Source organism: Dysidea avara, chromosome 2 (genome assembly GCF_963678975.1).
Source record: "Dysidea avara chromosome 2, odDysAvar1.4, whole genome shotgun sequence".
NCBI lineage: Eukaryota > Metazoa > Porifera > Demospongiae > Dictyoceratida > Dysideidae > Dysidea > Dysidea avara.
Window position 1 is genome coordinate 9014709 of NC_089273.1, and position 20700 is coordinate 9035408.

Genomic DNA, 20700 nt, shown 5'->3' on the forward strand with positions numbered 1-20700 from the left:
AAAGCACTACACGTGTAGGAACCATGCTTCCTACACAAGTGTAAAATTCCTTCCAGCACTTTACCTCAAAATTACGATTTCTTATTTAGTTTGGAACATGTTAGCATCTATCAAGACCACTCCTATAGTTTATACAGCCAGCAACTATGGTCTATGGTTGACTCCTATTAACACTTTTTTCAATTTCTATGTGGAACAGACTACCAACATCAGTAGTTAGAATCTTTTAATCAATTTAAGAACAATTTTATTTGTAATTAAATTGTACATTACACTCATACTGAGTTCTGTACTTTAACAACTAAGAATAATAATTAATTTTTTGCAAATCCAGTCACATTATGGGCCCAGCATATAATAAAAAATACACTTAACACTACACACATACAAGTGTACGTGTGCATAGTCATAACAATGGACCAGAGTTTAGTTGAATCATTTATGCTAAAAGGCTACATCCCACACTTTTAGGCCTATTTTAATGTAGTAGGTGCATAAAACTTGTGATGCATATACAGGGTATAGCTAAGTGTGTGCTTATAAAATTAAAAGCACTAAGCATCATGTGCAGCAACTACTGTAGCTAAGAGTGAATGAAAATATTTTACACTCTTGTAACTGTTTTATAGCTGGTCATGGAAGTCTGAAATCTCTATCATGAAAGAATCGAAAACAGGTCAAACTACTGGCCTCACTACTATATGTCTATTGGTATTATAGATTTACAAGTCTTTAACAATAGATATTGTAATTGTGTAAATAGTATGCTATGCATTCAGATATACTGAATATCTTACAAAATCAGAGCATCACATTACTTAACCCTAAAAAATTCCTGATAAATATCCTGTGTAGCTATAGCCTAGCTATTTGTAAAATGAAACTCGGAAGTACAAACGGTCTTCTGTAAGGAATGCAACATCATCTTGATGTGAAGATAAGTATTTAAGATTTGTATAGGTTGCTTCATTGCTTTGCTTTGATGGTGCCACTTTATTAAAACTTAAATCGTTAACCAAGTGATTGGTGTCATTAATTTGGTTTAACAGTTCAATGGCAAACACTCCATCATAATGTAAGTTTGTGTTTGGTGCTGGTGTTAATAATATCAGAGAGACTGACACTGTAACGTTGATTGGTGTAACTAATAAGCATAGCTGATTTCCACCTTTTACATCAAAGAAAACAGTGCTAAACCATGGCTTCTTTTCCTTGCTCCACTTACTATAATGAAGCATAGCAAATACAACTGGAGTCACTTGGTCACCATGTAGAGATAGGAGATTTAAGATCCTTAGGTGTAGTTTCCAAGAAGAAGAATGCACATGATCATAGCCTTTAGTGATGATTTCTTTCAAAGAAGCAAATGATTTATTCAAATTTCTAATTGACATTGCGCAGCTATCAATATCATTTATTGAACCAATATGTGCTTTTTGCAGTATGACATCAAGAAATTTCATTTGATCTTTTGTGGTTGCATATAGATGAAGGTTCATTGTTAGGAGTAGGATACTAATATCTAAGTGTTGCATTTCATACTTCAAATCATCGTTTTCTATTTTCAAATTTCCAAGCATCTCATTATATACAATATACCTATCACTTTCTATTTCATTGTATTTATGATTTACATAAATGTACTGACAAATTATAGCAAGCAAAAGCAATCCACAGCAGAATATATATGCCAAATGAATGCAATATTTTTGGGCTACTTTTTCATCTGAAATTTGTTGTTTCATTAAATCAAGGTGTTTGCTTATTTTGTTTTTATAATGCCATTCTTTATCTTTACAAAGAATTTTGTCCCTACATCCAATTTTGTAATATTCACAATCAATTTCTTGAAGAGGACAGATATTTTTGTGCTCGGCAATTTCGTCACGAGAGACAGTTACCCCACAATTATTTGGACAAACAATCGGATATTTTTGACAATTTTCTTTGTGGAATTTTACAATCTCTTGTTGACCAGTTGATCTTTTGCAATATGGACAATAACGTGAACAATCATGCAACAAGTGGTCGCTTAAATGTTGCCGTTGAAGGACTTTACCACAATTGCTTGTACATCGTATCTCTTTAAGTAGACATCCTGAATTGTCGTCATTACAATGCATGTACACTTGGCTTAGTTGTCCTATCCAGTTACACCCTACATCTTTATTAGGGCAGTAGATAAGAAGTGACTGAATTTTTTCATCAGCTTGATTGTCAGGAAAGTACTCAAATTTATCACTACAACAAATGGGACACTCCTTCTGAAGTGCATAAGAGTCACCATCTTTTGTGGTTGTGACATGACCTGCACAGAAATTGTTCTTGCAACAGAGACTGATTTGAGATTCTTTACAAGGAAGTTGGCAAATCTTGCAAGTAACTTCACAGGGAGGTGGGTAAACAAATATGTGACTGTAACCACAAGCTGCATATTTGACCTGCAATATAAGAATGCATTTAATTTCAAACATTCAATACTTTTTAAAAAATCAGCAATGCAACCTAATAGTAGCAATCACCTGACTGACTACAGTATGGTTTGAGAGTTAAAACTAAGCATGAATTAAGTTAAAATTGAGGTTAAAATTGAGTACGAGTATAATTGAGTATTTTCAAAACAAATTATTAGCATTAAATGCTATATGAATTGATTTGTGTATTATTATTATTAACACAGCATCACAAAAATGAAAGCTATGAATTAAGTAGGTGTTAAATATCCACTATAATAACATACATACAGGTGAAGATGGCCTACCTTGTTTCACTGCTTTTTATTTCTACGATATCTACTCAAACATAAATTTCTAATTTTTTCCTTTCACTTGTTAACATAATCAATCCATCAAAAAGGAAAGAATGAAGCCATGCAGCGACACTATTAAAAATAATTGCACAACTTATTGGATAGTAGTTTGGCTGCCTTTCTTACTATTCTAACAATTACAAAAGGCATCAAAAATTCAAAATAATAGCTCATTAGGAATGCAACAAGACTGAATACAGAACACAAACCAATGATTGTGATAATGGTCTAATGTCAAAACTTTGTTTAGACCTTAATTATTAGTTTCTCATCCTCCTGTACTCAAAATAAGCAGTCCAGGAGGGCAGATATTCATTTAAAAAGTTTTTTTTACTAATTAGAGAGCTGAATTACCTAGCTCAAAATGCAATTTTCTTAGACTGCTCTAGCAAGTTAACAACCACAAAAGGTGCTAATTGGTCTCCCTTGACCACCAACGGTGCAAACCATCCTTGATGAGGTAAGAAATACAGCAATGTGGGTGCGGATGAGAATTAGTTTCTCATCCCCAACTGCATCGCCATTTTAAAACTTGTGCTACTTCTAAAAACTAGGCGCCCAATAGATACTATTCCTTGAATTTGTTAATTCTTTACATATTTTTAACACACAGCATGTTTATGTTTCTCGCCTTGTTACATGCAGTGCATTTAGTATTAATGCATTTTGTAAATCACTAATTATTCTGTAATTCATCAATTATTTTGTAATTTATTTACATTACTACATCATTAAGAAAGTGAAACTCGAACAAACCACTTTGAATCACACAAATTACGCACAGAAGTATCTTCTTAACTGTTTTATGGTTTGTCTATCATGTTATCATATATGACCGGATCTGTGAAAATCCGACACAATCGTGCAAGCCTAAATTTACAGGATGAAACATTGAATACATTGGGTGAAATACTTGTAAAAATTCCGTAAATTTTTTGAATGCCTCTTTCTTAATGAAGGAAGGGACTAACAATAAAATCCTGGATATCATCGTATGCCTGCTCAAGAGGAGTCGGAAAATCGTTGTTTCATTGCAGTAGACCCAAGGATACCGAAGTTATGAGCGTTTGTTTACGTCACATCGAAGCAATTGTATGTAATCGATTTTTCTTTATGAATTTCACCTTCATATATAGTGAAGAAAAGTGAGTAAAGGAAAATTTCACCCAGTAATCGATTCCTCTGTTCATGATAAACACGATGGCAAAAATTGTAGTTCTGTACCTCAATTCATTGGTAAGTTACAACTGTTTTTGTAGGCGCCTGTAATTTATTTTCCGTATACTTGCTGTACAAATCAATTTTTCTGTTGTTGCTACTTTGTAGAGATGTAACTCCTAAAGTTATTCGCATATGAGGCTAAAACTTTGCCAGAGGGTACACTTGGCTAAGCAGATTATAAATATTTTATAAACAGGAATTTGAGAAATGAGTGATTGTGTTGGGTTTTCACAGATCCGGTCACATTATGCAAATTCTATACACAAAGCCTTATGGCTGCTCTTAAGTGTCGTTCACATACAAAGGGGATACACCCTCTTTCAATTTGAAAAGATATACCATTCCTGGTAGCTTACAAGGCCTATTCCGTGGTTTTTCTGTTGTTATATGTCTGTACATATAGCACATATTAATAAACCATTTTACTTGGCTTCATTTACTGGCCACACCCCTTCAAGTAAACACGATGAAACAGAAAGTTAAGCTTTACTTTAGTACACCACATAAACAGTCTTTTGAATGTTTATTTTCTCTAGCTCAAAGCCTGTTTGCTCACATTGGTGTTGGACAGACATGCCACCAGACATGCAGACACATGGTTTTGGCTGGCTAGCTACAACATTTTCAGTATTTCGAGTGAAATGCATAGTAGTGAGGCTGCACATGCGTGTTTGCTATATTTGGCAGTTCTCGAAGTGAAATAAGCAATGCTACTGTCCCTGTTAAAAAATTTTGTCAAGTGTACAGCAGTCTGAGTCATGGTATGGGTATCCACCACCATTACGCATGTACCAGATAAATCAACTACAAACACACACATGCTATGCATTAACACTATGCGATTTGTACGAAATTGCTGGAAGTGCTGAAAACCCTGTAAACCAATTTCAAGTAACCAGGTGTGCGCCCACAGCCAGCCTTCAGCTGGCTGTGACTGTGTGCCTAGTTTAAAAAATAGAAATTTTACATTTGAATAGGAATTATAAAAATCAAAAAAAACAAGGAAGTCATCTACACCTGCAGCTATTTTAATTTCTATTTCAGTCATGTAAACAGGTATAGCCTGTCAGTAACATAAAATGACCGTCTCAGATAAAATCCGACTGATTCGCATATGTATGCGCATTGAGAAAATAATAACTAACCAAGTCACAAAATACAGTACGAACATGCATAATTACTTATATACCTACTACAAAGAACAAAACTGAAGTTACAATGAGGGGATACAGTAGGTACGTCTTATTTGTTAAGACAATCTATTCCAAAACAGCCAAGCTGTAAAGAAAGAGTGCGGCCCCCAAAAAGGCCAAGGCAAAAAAAGATGTGAAATCCAAGGTGGCAGCCAAGAAATGGCTGTGATGGTAGGTTAATGGCAAAAAATTTAATTACAACAATTCAGGTGAATTTGGTACCGAATCCTAGTGGAGGAGGCAACGCAAATTCACCTGAATTGTCGTAATTAAAATTTTTGCCATTAACCTACCATCACAGCCATTTCTTGGCCGTCACCTTGGATTTCACATCTTTTTTTGCCTTGGCCTGTTTGGAGACCGCACTCTTTTTTTACAGCTTGGCTGTTTTGGAATAGATTTCATTTCTTTTTGCATTTGTATACCCCAAAGTCGGCCTATGGCCGGCTTTAGGGCTTCCTTCTAACTTGTTTTTTTTTTTCTTTTCTGCAGGAATTGTGGAACAAAGGAAGAAATGTTGTGTACAGTTTTTGTCTGATTAAAAATATTTGTATATTTAACAATAAAAGATAATACTGTAGGTAATAAGGTGACTTCTTATACATAACTGAACTGTAGCTGAAATTCCCATTGTTTGTAGCTGAACTCTTTTCAGAGTGATTTTGTTCTAGCTGAACTCTCTACAATGGTGATTTATTTCCAACACATACCTCTACAGGGTGATTTGTTTGTAGCTGATCCCTATAAGGTAACTTGTATCTAGCTGATATTTCTACAGGGTGGTTTGTTTGTAGCTGAATTTCTACAGGATAGTTTCTTTGTAGCTGAACTCTCTGCAAGGCAATTTCTTGTAGCTGATCTCTCTACAATGTAACTTCTTGTAGCTGATCTCTCTGCTGGGTGACTCGTGTCTAGTTGTACACTCTACAAGGTGATTTGTTTGTAGCTGAATACTCTACAGGGTGATTTTTTTTGTAGCCAAACTCTCTGCAGGATGATTTGTTTGTAGCTGAACTCTTTACAGGATAGTTTCTTTGTAGCTGATGTCGCTCTAGGTGACTTCTTTCTAGCTGATCTCTCTACAGGATGGTTTCTTTGTAGCTGATGTCGCTCTAGGTGACTTCTTTCTAGCTGATCTCTCTACACAATGGTTTCTTTGTAGCTGAACTCTCTACAGGGTGATTTTTCTAGCTGAACTCTCTCTAGGGTGATCACTTCACAGCTGAACCCTCTACATGGTGGCTTCTTCTATCTGATCTCTCTACAGTGTGATTTGTTTGTAGCTGAACTCTCTACAAGGTGATGTTTGCTAGCTGAGCTCTCTCTTATTTCTAGCTGAGCTCTCTCTTATTTCTAGCTGATCTCTCTACAGAGTAACTTGTTAGTCTAGCTGAAGTCTTTACATGGTAGATTTTGGTTGTTAAACTCTCTGCATGAAGACTTGTTTGTAGCAGAACTTCTACAATGAGTGAATTGTTTGTAGCTGAATTCTCTATAGCGTGCATGACTTGTTTATAATTGAACTCTCTTCAGTGTGACTTGTAATGTTCTGAATCACTACAGCAATATATTTGTAGCTGAACTCTCTATAGGGTGACTTGCTTCTTGTTGAACTATCTATCAGATTAACTATTTGCAGCTGAACTCCCTACAGAATAACTTGTAATGTAATAGAATTCTATAATGGAGTAAATTAGCTGAATTCTCTATTAGGGTGACTGTTCTATTAGAGTATCTCGATCTCGCATTTGCTACATGGAGTTGGCTTTCGAATCATAACTCAGTGGTTTGTAATCCGATTCTTCTGTACTACTGCAAGGACTTTCTATGAAGATTACTCCAGCTATGCACCGATTTTCAGCTCATTGCTCTAAGCGGTTTGCCTAGTAGGCGTAAAAACTAATACTTTTTTATTCATAAAAACCGATCCCGTAACTGTGATACAGTTTGGGTTTTGTGTCATATCTCCATGGTCTTTATCTCGATTCCTTTCAAACCACCAAAAGGCACTCCTACAAAGGTTACTCCATCTACATAGCAATTTTCGACTCATTCCATGAAGCGGTTTACCCTGTAGGCGTGACAATAAATCGATCTTGTTTTACGCGAATAATCGGTCATAACTCCCGCACCATTCATTGGATTTGCACCAAAGTTGATGCTAGAATTTGCCTTTGGACTCCCTTTCTGTGTGCCAAATTTCAAGGCGATCGGAGCACACGTTCGCATTTTATAGCAATTTTTGCAAGTGTGTGAAAACACGAAGAAGAAACAAGTTGATGTTGTGCTACTTCTAAAAACCAGGCGCCATGCAGCTAGCTAACTCATCTGGAATTAACTACAGACAGTATATGCTACCATGAATTAACCAACTATGTATTACTACTTTACAATAGGGTAGTTTTGGGTTGTGCAATAATATTATTAGCTAATTCTCGTATTTTGTAATTCATGAAATATTCGTAATTCGTTCAATTACGTTGCTATGCACTGCTAAGGAAGCGTTTGTTAAACAAACCGCTTTTACCAACATATTACGCACAGAACTATCTTCTAAACTGTTTTATAGTGTGACTAACATGTTTTTTCCCACAAATTCTCTCGACAAAGCCTCAAAGCTGCTCTTCATTTTCGTTCTCGTATGTAATGGATACGCCCCCTATCAACTTGAAGCGATAGGCTATTCCTGATAGTGTACAAGGCCTGCACCGTTGTTTTTCAGTTGCTAAATGCCTGAAAGCCTCAAGGGGAAGGTAGTCTGAGAAAAGTCACCACACCCGTATTTCAGTCTGCCGAAAAGAAGCCACCTCAGAGTAAAGTTCACTCGTGTAGAAGTTTAATACAGACTTCATTTCACTTTTACTTCTTACATAAAACTGCCTTTACCATTATTAAACGATTTTGCTCACGTGGGTGCGTACGGACAAACATAGATACGTAGATATATAGATAGGTACACACACACACTTTTACGAAAACAATTTCAGTAAACCAGGCGAGCGCCCACAGCCGGCCTTTGGCCGGCTGTGGGCGTGCGCCTGGTTAAAAAAAAACAAAAAACAAAGTGGATATAGTACCGGCACCGGTTATGAACATGAACGGCTATTTTACCGGCACAAGTCCATCATTTGCTGGACTATCAAACAAACCAGTTGTGTCTAGGCGAGCTAGAGTTGGTACGCATCCAATATGCCCCGAGCATTTGACTTTAGGGCATGCGTCTAGTAGGTTTCCCCGAGCATTCAACTTTAGGGCACGCATCTAGTAGGTTGCCCCGAGCATTCACTTTAGGGGACGCGAAAAGTAGTTCCTTAGCGTTAGGGTAGGCTAGGGTTCAGCTTTGGTTTCTTCTTCACTCTTGTTATATATAGAAGTCACTTCAGTCGGATGTTTATAAGGTAGAAACTAAAGGAGATGAGGAGCTGGTATAATTGTTACAAACATTTCTTATGAGTACGGGTGCCCGGGTTCGAGCTCTCACTTAGACAACTTTTTTTTCACTTTCTTAGGTTTTTTGTACAAGTTTTTTTTTAAATGCACGTAACATTCTAAGTATTATACCCTCTACTGCCGGTAAAATAGCAGGCAAAACAGTGTAACCAGTGCCGGCTCTATATAACCTGCCAAAAAAAATGAAGAAAAAAATCGAAACTTCGGTAGTTTGTATCTCGGAAATGGCTGGAGCGATTTCCTGGTATGTAGACTCCCCTGGCTGGCAGGCAACTCTGTTGCAAATTTGGTTCCAATCGGATAAGAGATCACCGAGATGCAAAAGTGTGAAAATAACGTTTTCTTTCTTCCTGTCAATATACCCACGGTGTGGCACGCCGGCTTCTTGGGCCTCACGACACACTATCGTGTGTCTTGATATACAACATAACTACAAGGGTATAGATTCAGGGGTACCATGCACTGGGTGAACAGTACAGGAGCCCTGGAAAGACTTACACTATTAAATTACAATACAAAAATAATGTTTATGGTGTGCAGAAAAGTTCAGTTTAGGCAAACCAATAGATCCCAGTCTGGGGAGGTTCTAGAATTAAAAATACTGTATGAGCAGGAGATAGCAGTGTGAGCAGCCTGCTCAAACAGGATCTTACAGTCTTCATCATTGCACAAGCATTGGCCACTTGGACAATTGTGTCTGGCATAAAGTGGCCTAAACAACCAATCTCAATGGAATTGAGATTAACAGATAAGCCAGGAAGCTGACAGAAGGTCATATTGTAAACAGCCATACCAATCTTCCTTCCAAGCTCTAGCAGCCAAAAGATGTTCCTGGGTATTTACACTACCTACTACACTTGCAAACAAAATTGTCAAAATCTAAATTATCCTCTGAGGACAGAGCATAATAAAAATTGGAATTTTGAAAAAAAAAAGTAAAATTACGCATCCTTCAACAAAAGAATACACAAGTTTTATTGGGCCATTACTTGGGAGAAGGAAGACTCAAATCAATTACAACTATACACTACCTTATTTGTCTGCTCATGGAGAGTATGAAACTCTTTGATTTGTTTCTGTAGCCCCAAAAGTATCTGTGTCATATGCATTTGTTTACGATGGGGTAAACATAAGCAAAATCATCGTCATTTCATCACCTAAACCGCCTTTATATCCATATGCATAAGTGACTACAAGGCTAACACTATACCTTGACTGATTTGTTGCTCTATGGTGAACATTTTAAGCCAAATTGCATTGCAACATTGTAGACTACTGCAAAAGGACGTTATGGCTGTGAATGTAAGCACCTGTAGTTTATTTTCAGTATAGTTGCCGTACAAATTGATTGTTTTCTCTTCCTGCTGTCTAGCAATATAATTCCAAAACTGCTCATCACAGAAGGCTGAAACTTCATTACTTGGACACTGTAGATAATGCTGAAAAAACAACACTTGGAAGGTGTACCAACAAGTCAGGCTTTTGCTGAGACGGCCACATATACTATCAATCACAGCCTTCTTGTCTAAAAATGTTATCTAAAAAATTAAACAAGCCTAACATCGATAACCCTAACATCATAAAACAAGTTTATTATAACAGGTAGAACATAGCAGAAACGAAAGTGAAATGGCCACTGCATGTTTCACTAATCAATAGTTGGGGTATGCATTCATTCATAATTTTCATAGTGACTGGATTAATTGTAGAAGTACTTCTCAAACTCTTCTTCATTTGTAATGCTGAATAATGGGTGGAACATAAGTAACTTAAAAAAATGGAATAGCCAGTGTACTTTGTATAACACAAGTCAATGAAAAAGATTTAATGCTAAAACTTTGTTTATTATATATCCTGTAGTAACAGCTGCTCCAAATATCAGCTATTTTACAGCCAAGCTGTTATGGCATGGATGATATAATGACCGTATATGCAAAAACCTGACACAAAAGCACATTTTTTGAATTCCTGTTTATTAATTATTTATAATTTGCTTAGCCAAGTACACCTTCTGGAAAAGTTTCAGCCTCACAAGCCAATAACCTCGGAGTTACAGCCCTACAAAATAGCAACAACAGAAAAATCAATTTGTACAGCAAGTGTAGGGAAAATAAATTACAGGAGCTTACTAAAACGGTTGTAACTTACAAACGGATTGACGCACATACTGGGCTGAAATTTTCACCATTGTGTTCGCCATGGATAGGGGAATCATTTACTGGGTATGTTTGTCCTTCTATCACCATTCTTAACTGCATACAAAGGCCAAATTACTGAAGAAAAATCTATCGCATATGATTGCTTCAACTTAATGTAAACAAGTGCTCATAACTTGCGTATCCTTGGGTCTACTGTAACGAAACAAAGCTTTTCCAACTCCTCTTGAGTAGGCGAATAAGATGATATCCATGTTTTTAGTTAGTCCCTTCCTTCACTACGAAAGAGGCATTCAAATACTTTACGATTTTTTTTCAATATTACGCAAATATTTCACCCATTTTTCAATGCTTTATACGGGAAATTTAGGCTTACACTATTGTGTCAGGTTCTTGCAGACCCAGTCACATATGTACAATATGTACTCTATATTAATATACATGGGCATTCAAAGGTGTCACTTGGGGTTTAACTCACATAATGCCAAGCAATACATGGGAACGCGGTTTACTCATGGCTTTGATTCACAACCAGTAAAAAATACAATACATCATTGTATTGAGCGACACAGAGCATTTAATTGTGGGTTTGGGTTTACAGGTTAGGCTAGGCTCAGTGTAGTTGCCAAGTTTTGACCAGTTGACAGTTACTAAACGGGATGATCAGTAAAGTGATTGTTTGAGCAATGCATGGATATGTATTTCTACACACCGCATGTCAGCCATCGAGCAGAGCACAGAACAACACGAAGAGGAAAACTACCTGTAGATTTAAATAGGTGAGTAACTTATAGTCTAAAGTAACCTTAATATAATAACTCACTGTTGCAACAGTAATGTTAGTAGGCTTAATGTAGTACAAAACGCTAAAACTTTTAAAAAAAACAGATCTCACAATTGCATTTTTTCTAGAACTGCGTGTAAAGCATAATGACGTGTGAATAATGTTCTATTGGCTATTAGCCAATGCTATTAAAACCACCATCGATCAACAAATACTGAAGCAGATGTATAAAAGAAACATGGCGAATGCTCTGTAGTTCTTTTATCTATCAGGTGAGTGTGCCTGGAGTGATATATTTTATAGTTGTAACATGGGTACTTGTGGTCTGCCTGATATGTCCACCCAAAGCAAGAGAGCCGCAATACAACTATTATGTAACACTTCTATTGTAGGCAAATAGCCTGCCAGGTTATTAAACACCCATGCCAATATGAGTGAAACCACTGGATCCTTACATACATGCCTGAAAGGTTCAATTGCGGCCAGTTAACAAGTAACGTTGTAGCTATGTTTGTTATAATAAATGGATGAGTCCTAAAGATATCATGGAAAGGTTGAGTTTTTGCAAATCGCAAGGAATTTACAAGTGTTTTAGTTACATATACTAAAGGAGTAAGCTTTGTTGTAGCATGGTTAACTCGTGTTATCTGTAATGTGGGTATGGTCCATATTCAAGAATGTGCTGAAATACTTGTTATGTGCAATAAGACTACTTCTCATCTTCAAGTAATGTTTCCCAACTTGTAGAATGGTAAGGATACTGAAACGCCTTCAATTGAGTGTTTCTTGTGACTTAACTCCAACTCATGATAATAGTCATGTGAGCATTAATTTATTCCCATAATTGATTTCAGACTGAGCTTTTGTAAAACAAACAGTGAAACAAGGGAATATATAAAATTTGTGAAACAAGAGAGGTTGTCTGGTGAAGAGTGAAGTAGAGGGACTAAATGTCTGTTAGTATATCTGCAGGTATGCACATGCAACGTTTCTTGTTTCAAAATTTTTTAAATATTCCCTTGTTTTGCTACTTTTTCTCTTTGATCACTAATCCAATTAAATCTCCTAATTTATCTTCTACCCCAACAATTAATACTGAAAATTGAGCTGGTTATTACACTTCATTTTCAGTGATTTTCCACCTGTTACACAGCATTACAAATGAGGAAAAGTATGAGAAGTGTCTCTGCAATTAATCCACTCACTACGGAAAATATGGGCAGATACAGTAGCTTGTCAACACAACCACAAGGAAGCAATAACGAGCTATCGCAAATCATTGTCAGCAAAAAACTGGGTCACCAAGGGGCAAGTCCATGTGGGTATTGTACACACTGTGAAAGGTACGTCTCAGGACGAAGCAAAGCCGAACAGTGAAGAAATCAAGCCCAAAGCCTCACCCATTGCTGGTTATGCTTGGCTGGAGGCATTAGCCAGTCAGTCAGGTAGGCAGGCAATCGGTTAGTAGAAATTCAGTTTTTTCGTAGAAACTTGTTGGAAGGGTTTGGGGTTGGTTTGAAGACATTTTCGGTTTGGTCATGCCTAACCTATACTGCTAAGCTGCCATGAAGGAAAAGTGAGGCTGGTTTCTGGGTTGGACAAGACAGCCCAAACCTCCATGATCCCTACTATACTGTCTGATATAATTATACAAGTGTAAGAAAATATTAGGAATTTCCAATGTAGTATCACTACAATAAAAAGCACTGAAACAAGATATTCACTTCTTGTTGTTTTACAGTATCTGAAAATTACGTACCACTCCAATCCAGCTCGTTGTAATCATATTCATGAGTGAGGTCATGATCTGCAGTAATCATGAATCTGATAATTATATTCATAACAGCACAAAAGCAGGTCCACTTACATTCCAGCTGCACCTACCACTGATACACACAGGATGTTGTAAAACATGAAATTTGGAATGGAATGAAATGGATTGGGTAGTATTTTGACTAATAAATTGGCTATGCTTAATCATATTTATGGAAGGGCTATAAAAGGTCTTCAGCCACTAATTTGACATGTACAATGCGTCCTTGGGGTTATAGGTAAGTGACAATGCACTCTAGTATCTGTGCAAGGACATCTGCTATGCAGATTTGCTCTGAACAGCTATTCATCATAATGAAAGTGCTACCAACCACCTAGGGGTAGAAGGGGAGGGATGACTGAAGCAATTTTCTCTGACCTGGCCTCTTTGGGGTCCAGTAAAAATGCATTCGGTATACTGTAAAGGCCCTACTTTTATTTTCTGCCACATGTCCATGTTGACTGTGTCCTCTCAGAGAGACAAAATAATTTGATGAAACAAATATTACTAGTTGACTCCCACCTTATCCCACATACCACACTGGCAGAGCACAGAGGAAGAAAATAAAAGAGGGACCCCATACAATACAGAAAAGTACACCAAATACATTTTTACTGAGGCCTCAAACAGGCCAGGGCTGCTCCAGTTGCCCCACCCCCTTTTTAGGTTGCCCTGAACACTGGTAGCATGCTAATATATGGTAAGTAGTTATTCAGTGTAAATTTGTGTAGTAAATATCCTTTACACAGATTCTAGAGTGCATTTTCACTTCCTTAAGGACTCCAGGACAATTAAATTAGTAAACACTCCAAAAACAGATGGTTTCTCTTTAGACCTTTCTATAATATGATTAAGCATAGCAAATTTTATAGTAAAAATTTGTTATGAAAGGAACATATCATTCCATTCCACATTTTACAACATCCCCAATGGCACCAAGGCCTGACATAGCCACCAGACTAATCTATTTACATGCCATCTAACTCGCAATAGTAGTATACTTTCATACATACGCTGTGTGCATACCATTCCACAAGCAGTCCATGCATGCCTGGAGATCAAAGCCATACTGTGCTATGGCTGCTATAGTATTATGGAAGGATAAAAGTAAGACAATACAGTAGCACATGGGTATCAATATGGCAAAAGTTTCTTCTGATGTGAATCAAAGTGTTTCTGTGAAAGAAGTAGGGCCTTAGCTGTAGCCACGTTTCCACCATGTTTGGCTAAACACATCAGGCAGGCAGGCAGGCAGGCAGGCAGGCAGGCAGGCAGGCAGGCAGGCAGGCAGGCAGGCAGGCAGGCAGGCAGGCAGGCAGGCAGGCAGGCAGGCAGGCAGGCAGGCAGGCAGGCAGGCAGGCAGGCAGGCAGGCAGGCAGGCAGGCAGGCAGGCAGGCAGGCAGGCAGGCAGGCAGGCAGGCAGGCAGGCAGGCAGGCAGGCAGGCAGGCAGGCAGGCAGGCAGGCAGGCAGGCAGGCAGGCAGGCAGGCAGGCAGGCAGGCAGGCAGGCAGGCAGGCAGGCAGGCAGGCAGGCAGGCAGGCAGGCAGGCAGGCAGGCAGGCAGGCAGGCAGGCAGGCAGGCAGGCAGGCAGGCAGGCAGGCAGGCAGGCAGGCAGGCAGGCAGGCAGGCAGGCAGGCAGGCAGGCAGGCAGGCAGGCAGGCAGGCAGGCAGGCAGGCAGGCAGGCAGGCAGGCAGGCAGGCAGGCAGGCAGGCAGGCAGGCAGGCAGGCAGGCAGGCAGGCAGGCAGGCAGGCAGGCAGGCAGGCAGGCAGGCAGGCAGGCAGGCAGGCAGGCAGGCAGGCAGGCAGGCAGGCAGGCAGGCAGGCAGGCAGGCAGGCAGGCAGGCAGGCAAGCAGTAGAAAATTCCATTGAATAATTTTTTTTATATAATCTGTACCAACTTGACAAAAACTTTGAAGACACTTTTGGGGTAGATTTTACCCAACAAATACTGTCATGTCATCATGGAAATTGAGGCAGGTTTTAGGGTGATAATTTATCACAGGCCACGCCCACACCGTTATCATCCACACTATACGGTGCTATCTTACTGTGTAAGAGTTAAAGCACTGCCACAAGTGCTATACATCAAATATTGCATATTAAAGGTGGACAAGAGACAAATATAGCACGAGGCAAAGCTGCGTGCTAAATGTTTGTCTTGAGACCACTCTTTGAGTGCAATATTTGATGTTTAGAACAAGCCTAGGCACTACTTTAACTGTTATAGAGACCTGTAAACTTGAGGCACACTTAAGATACACAAAACAATTAGAGAATCATGGGGTAGTCCTGAAATCAATTATCAGAATAAGCAGTTTTGCCCATGTTGCCCCTGCATTATTCTTGTTCTAGACTCTGATTTTGTAATGGCTAAAAGTTTTCGATTGTGGTACTTAATGAGCATATTTCTGTGACATTCCTAGGACTCGTCCGTTTATGTCAGTGAAATGTAGCAATAACACTGAAAGTCTTAATTCAAGTATGTTTATAAATTAAATCCAGTTCTTCTTGTCATACTGGTTGTGTTGACTGGTCAGCCAGCACAGCATGGGCTATTAGCCTAGAGTGGCTTGGTTGAGTAGATATGCTAGTCAGAATGAGTGATTAATCACTCAAAACGGCTATTAGCTTACAAATCAGTCTGGCAGTTCTATAATTACCTTACAGAGAACTATGGGTTTATCAAAGTGTTCTATAACATTGTCAAGCTCAATATAGAACGGTTGGATTCTGTATGGCTATTATAGAACCATTTTTACTATGGTCCTCCATGCAAGGTTCTTTGTATCAAGACACATGATAGTGTGTCGTGTGGCCCAAGAATCCGACGTGACACACCATGGGTATATTGACAGGAAGAAAGAAAAAGTCATTTTCATACTTTTGTATCTCGGTGGTCCCTTATCCAATTGGAACTAAATTTGCTACAGAGTTGCCTGCCAGCCAGGGGAGTCTACATACCAAATTTGAAGGAAATCGCTCCTGCCATTTCCGAGATACGAGCTGCCAAATTTTCGATTTTTTTTTCGTGTTCTCGCACACTTGCAAAAATTGCTATAAATGCAAACGCGTGCTCCAACGCCTTGAAATTTGGCACACAGAAAGGGAGTTCAAAGGCAAATCCTAGCGTCAAATTTGTTTCAAATCCGATGAATGGTTCGGGTGTTATGACCGATTATTTGCATAAAACAAGATCGATTTATTGTCACGTCAACAGGGTAAACCGCTGCATGGAATGAGTTGAAAATTGCTATGTAGATGGAGTAACCATCGTAGGAGTGCCTTTTGGTGGAGATATGACACAAAACCCAACCTGTGTCACAATTACGTGATCTGTTTTTATGAATTAAAAAAGTATTAGTTTTTATGCCTACTAGGCAAACCGCTTAGAGCAATGAGCTGAAAATCAGTGTATAGCTGGAATAATCTTCATAGAAAGTCCTTGCAGTAGTACAGAAGAATCAGATTACAAACCACTGAGGTATGATTCGAAAGCCAACTCCGTGTGGCAAATGCGAGATTGAGATACTCTAATAGAACAGTCACCCTAATAGAGCATTCAGTTAATTTATTTACTCCATTATAGAATTCTTTTACATTACAAGTTATTCTGTAGGGAGTTCAGCTGCAAACAGTTAATCTTATAGACAGTTCAGCAAGAAGCAAGTCACCCTATAAAGAGTTCAGCTACAAAGAAACCATCATGTAGAGAGTTCAGCTACAAAGAAACCACCATGTAGGGTGTTTAGCTGCAAAAAATTACTTGTAGAGAGTTCAGCTAGAAACAAATCACCCTGTAGAGAGATCAGCTAGAAGAGGTCACCTTGTAGAGAGTTCAGCTACAAAGAAACCACCATGTAGAGTGTTTAGCTGCAAAAAATCACTTGTAGAGAGTTCAGCTATAAACAAATCCCCCTGTAGAGGGATCAGCTAGAAGAAGTCACCTTGTAGTGAGTTCAGCTACAAAGAAACCATCATGTAGAGAGTTCAGCTACAAACAAATCACCCTGTAGAGAGATCAGCTAGAAGAAGTTACCTTGTAGATAGTTCAGCTACAAACAATTCACCCTGTAGAAATATCAGCTAGAGGAAGTTACCTTGTAGAGAGTTCAGCTACAAAGAAACCATCATGTAGAGAGTTCAGCTACAAAGAAGTCACCCGGTAGAGAGATCAGCTACAAATAAGTCACCCTGTAGAGATATCAGCTAGATACAAGTTACCTTATAGGGATCAGCTACAAACAAATCACCCTGTAGAAATATGTGTTGGAAACAAAATCATTTTTCATTGTTAAATATACAAATATTATTAATCAGACAAAAAACTGTACACAACATTTCTTTCTTTGTTCCAATATTCCTGCAGAAAAGAAAGGAAAAAAGTTAGAAGGAAGCACCAAAGCTAATTAATGGCTGGCTTTGTGGCTTGCAATACAAAAAGAAGTGATATCTAAACCAAAACAGCCAAGCTGTAAAAAAATAGTGCGGCCCCCAAAAAGGCCAGGATGAAAAAAGATGTGAAATCCAAGGTGGCGGCCAAGAAATGGCTGTGATGGTAGGTTAATGGCAAAAATTTTAATTACGACAATTCAGGTGAATTTGCGTTGCCTCTTCCTAGCAAATTCACCTGAATTGTCGTAATTAAAATTTTTGCCATTAACCTACCACCACAGCCATTTCTTAGCCGCCACCTTGGATTTCACATATTTTTTCATCTTGGCCTTTTTGGGGGCCGCACTCTTTTTTTACAGCTCGGCTGTTTTGATTTAGATCAAGACACACGGTAGTGTGTCGTGCGGCCCAAGAAGCCGGCACGCCACACCGTGAGTACATTAACAGGAAGAAAGAAAACGCAGTTTTCACACCTCTGTAGCTCTGTGATCCCTAATCTGATTGGAACCAAATTTGCTAGAGAAGTGCCGGCAAGTTAGGGGAGTCAACATACCAAATGTGAAGAAAATCGCTTTAGCCATTTCCGAGATACAAGCGAACACAATTTCGTTTTAATTTCTTCATTTTTTTCTTCTTCATCTTCATTTCACACACTTCGCAAAATCCGCCATATAACACAAATGCATGCTCGGATTGGGCTGAAATTTGGCACACTTAAAGGGCTCATTACGGCAGATCTCCTTACCAACTTTGGTAGGAATCTGATGGTGCCCGTCTTGATGTTGTTGCCAGGGAATTTTGGGGTCGAAATAGGCAGCATGTGTTTTTCGATGTCAGGGTTTTCAACCCTTTTGCGCGCTCTTATTTTCGCTCCCAATTGTCCAGATGTTACCAGCTTCACGAACGTGAAAAAAGACGGGCATATGATGAGCATGTTAGAGAGGTTGAGAGAGCTTGCTTTTCACCATTGGTGTTTGCAGCTGCTGGTGGCATGGGGCCCACTGCTACAACAGTTTTTAGGAAGCTTGCTTCAATGTTGCTGAGAAGCGCAGCATTCATTACAGCAAATGCTTATTCTGGCTGCAATGTAGGCTTTGCTTTTCATTGTTAAGATCTGCAGTGATGTGTTTGAGGGTTCATCACTCTTCAGTTGGCTGTCCATCAACCACTAATATTGATCTGGCCTACTCCGAGGGTCACTTGGAGTCTGGCGGCCTTGTTTGATCGCTGGTATTTCCAGCTGTCCAGCACTTTAACACCTAGTGCTGCAGGTGGTGGCAAGGGCAGTCCATCTAGCCCGGGGAAAAAAAAAGAGTAGGAATCCGATGAATATTCACTGTGTTATGACCGATTATTTGCGTAAAATATGGTTGAAGGTTTGTCACGCCTAAAGGGTAAACCACTTGGAGGAATCAGTAGAAATTGTTATGTAGATGGAGCAACTATCGTAGGAGTGCCTTTTTGTGGTTTGAAAGGAATCAGGATAAAAACCATGGAGATATGTCACAAAATCCAACCTGTGTCAAAATTACGCGATCGATTTTTATGAATAAAAAAACTACTAGTTTTCGTGTCTACCAGGCAAACCGCTTAGAGCAACGAGCTGAAAATCAGTATGTAGCTGGAATAATCATCATAGAGAGTCCTTGTAGTTGTACAGAAGAATCGGATTACAAACCACTGAGTTATGATTCGAAAGGCAACTACGTGTAGCAAATGTGAGATCGAGATGCTCTAATAGAACAGTCACCCTAATAAAGCATTCAATTGCGTTTATAATTTACTCAATTATATTACATTGCAAGTTATTCTGTAGGGAATTCAGCTACAAACAAGTCACCCTGTAGCCAGATCAGTTAGAAGAAGTTACCTTGTAGAGAGTTCAGCTACAAACAAATCGCCCTGTAGAGAGTTCAGCTACAAACAAGTCATCCGGTAGAGAGATCAGCTAGAAGGATCACCTTGTAGAGAGTTCAGCTACAAAGAAATCACCCTGCTTCATCTTTTCTTCTTCCTGTGGTAAAGAAATATATGATTGGTTAAAATACACTAAAGCCGGCCATAGGCCGGCTTTGGGGTATACAAATACAAAAAGAAGTGAAATCTAATCCAAAACAGCCAAGCTGTAAAAAAAGAGGGCGGTCCTCAGAAAGGCTATGGTGAAAAAAGATGTGAAATCCAAGGTGGCGGCCAAGAAATGGCTGTGATGGTAGGTTAACGGTAAAAATTTTAATAACGACAATTCAGGTGAATTTTGTGCCAAGACCAATCGGCACCAAATTCACTTGAATTGTTGTTATTAAATTTTTTATCATTAACCTACCATCACAGCCATTTCTTGGCCTCCACCTTGGATTTCACATCTTTTTCACCATAGCCTTTCTGAGGGCCGCACTCTTGTTTTACAGCTAGGCTGTTTTGGATTAGATTATAATATCGCAGAAATTACACATACTTTTATGGTATCTACAATCACTTCTTTTCCAATTTTGATGTAAGTAATAGACTTTTCTGCAAATACACTTATATCTTTATGAGCCATCTTGGTCATGTGAGGAATTGCATGATGAAGAATAAACAATTCAATGTGCATGGAGCTAAAGAGAAACTTGATAAAGGGATGAGCTATGTAAGGTTTGACATCCATATGTTTGAAGATGAAATCTTGTATCTCAACATACTCTTTCATGGTAAGCTTCTTATACGGTTTTTCTATTATAACGATCATTTTTACATAATCACGTGGCAATTCTTCTGGTAAAAAATTGTCTGAAATTAATTGAAGGCCGGCAAAAGAGCTCATTATTTTTTCATGCTTTTCCAGTTCATCTCTAGCCTCTTTAGAATTACATTCACTGATGATGTGTTTCAAAATGCAAT

At 38.7% G+C, this 20700-nt stretch overlaps 1 protein-coding gene across 1 annotated transcript; it reads right to left on the reverse strand.

Moving 5' to 3' along the window:
* Positions 1-759: 759 nt before the first annotated feature.
* Positions 760-20518, reverse strand: LOC136243000 (uncharacterized). The gene is made up of 2 exons (XM_066034522.1): positions 20276-20518; positions 760-2441 (listed from the first exon to the last, which is right to left on the reverse strand). The coding sequence occupies exons 1-2, from the start codon at positions 20507-20509 to the stop codon at positions 867-869; spliced, it is 1809 nt and encodes a 602-aa protein (XP_065890594.1). The 5' UTR covers positions 20510-20518; the 3' UTR covers positions 760-866.
* Positions 20519-20700: the final 182 nt, after the last annotated feature.

What these genes read in the sequence shown, in the direction of transcription:
- LOC136243000 (XM_066034522.1), bottom strand. Translation starts at nt 20,509, where the DNA reads ATGAAAGAGTATGTTGAGATACAAGATTTCATCTTCAAACATATGGAT. An exon ending in TGATTGTAGATACCATAAAA is followed by an intron (nt 2,442 to 20,275) that starts GTATGTGTAATT and finishes CTTATATTGCAG; the next exon opens with GTCAAATATGCAGCTTGTGG.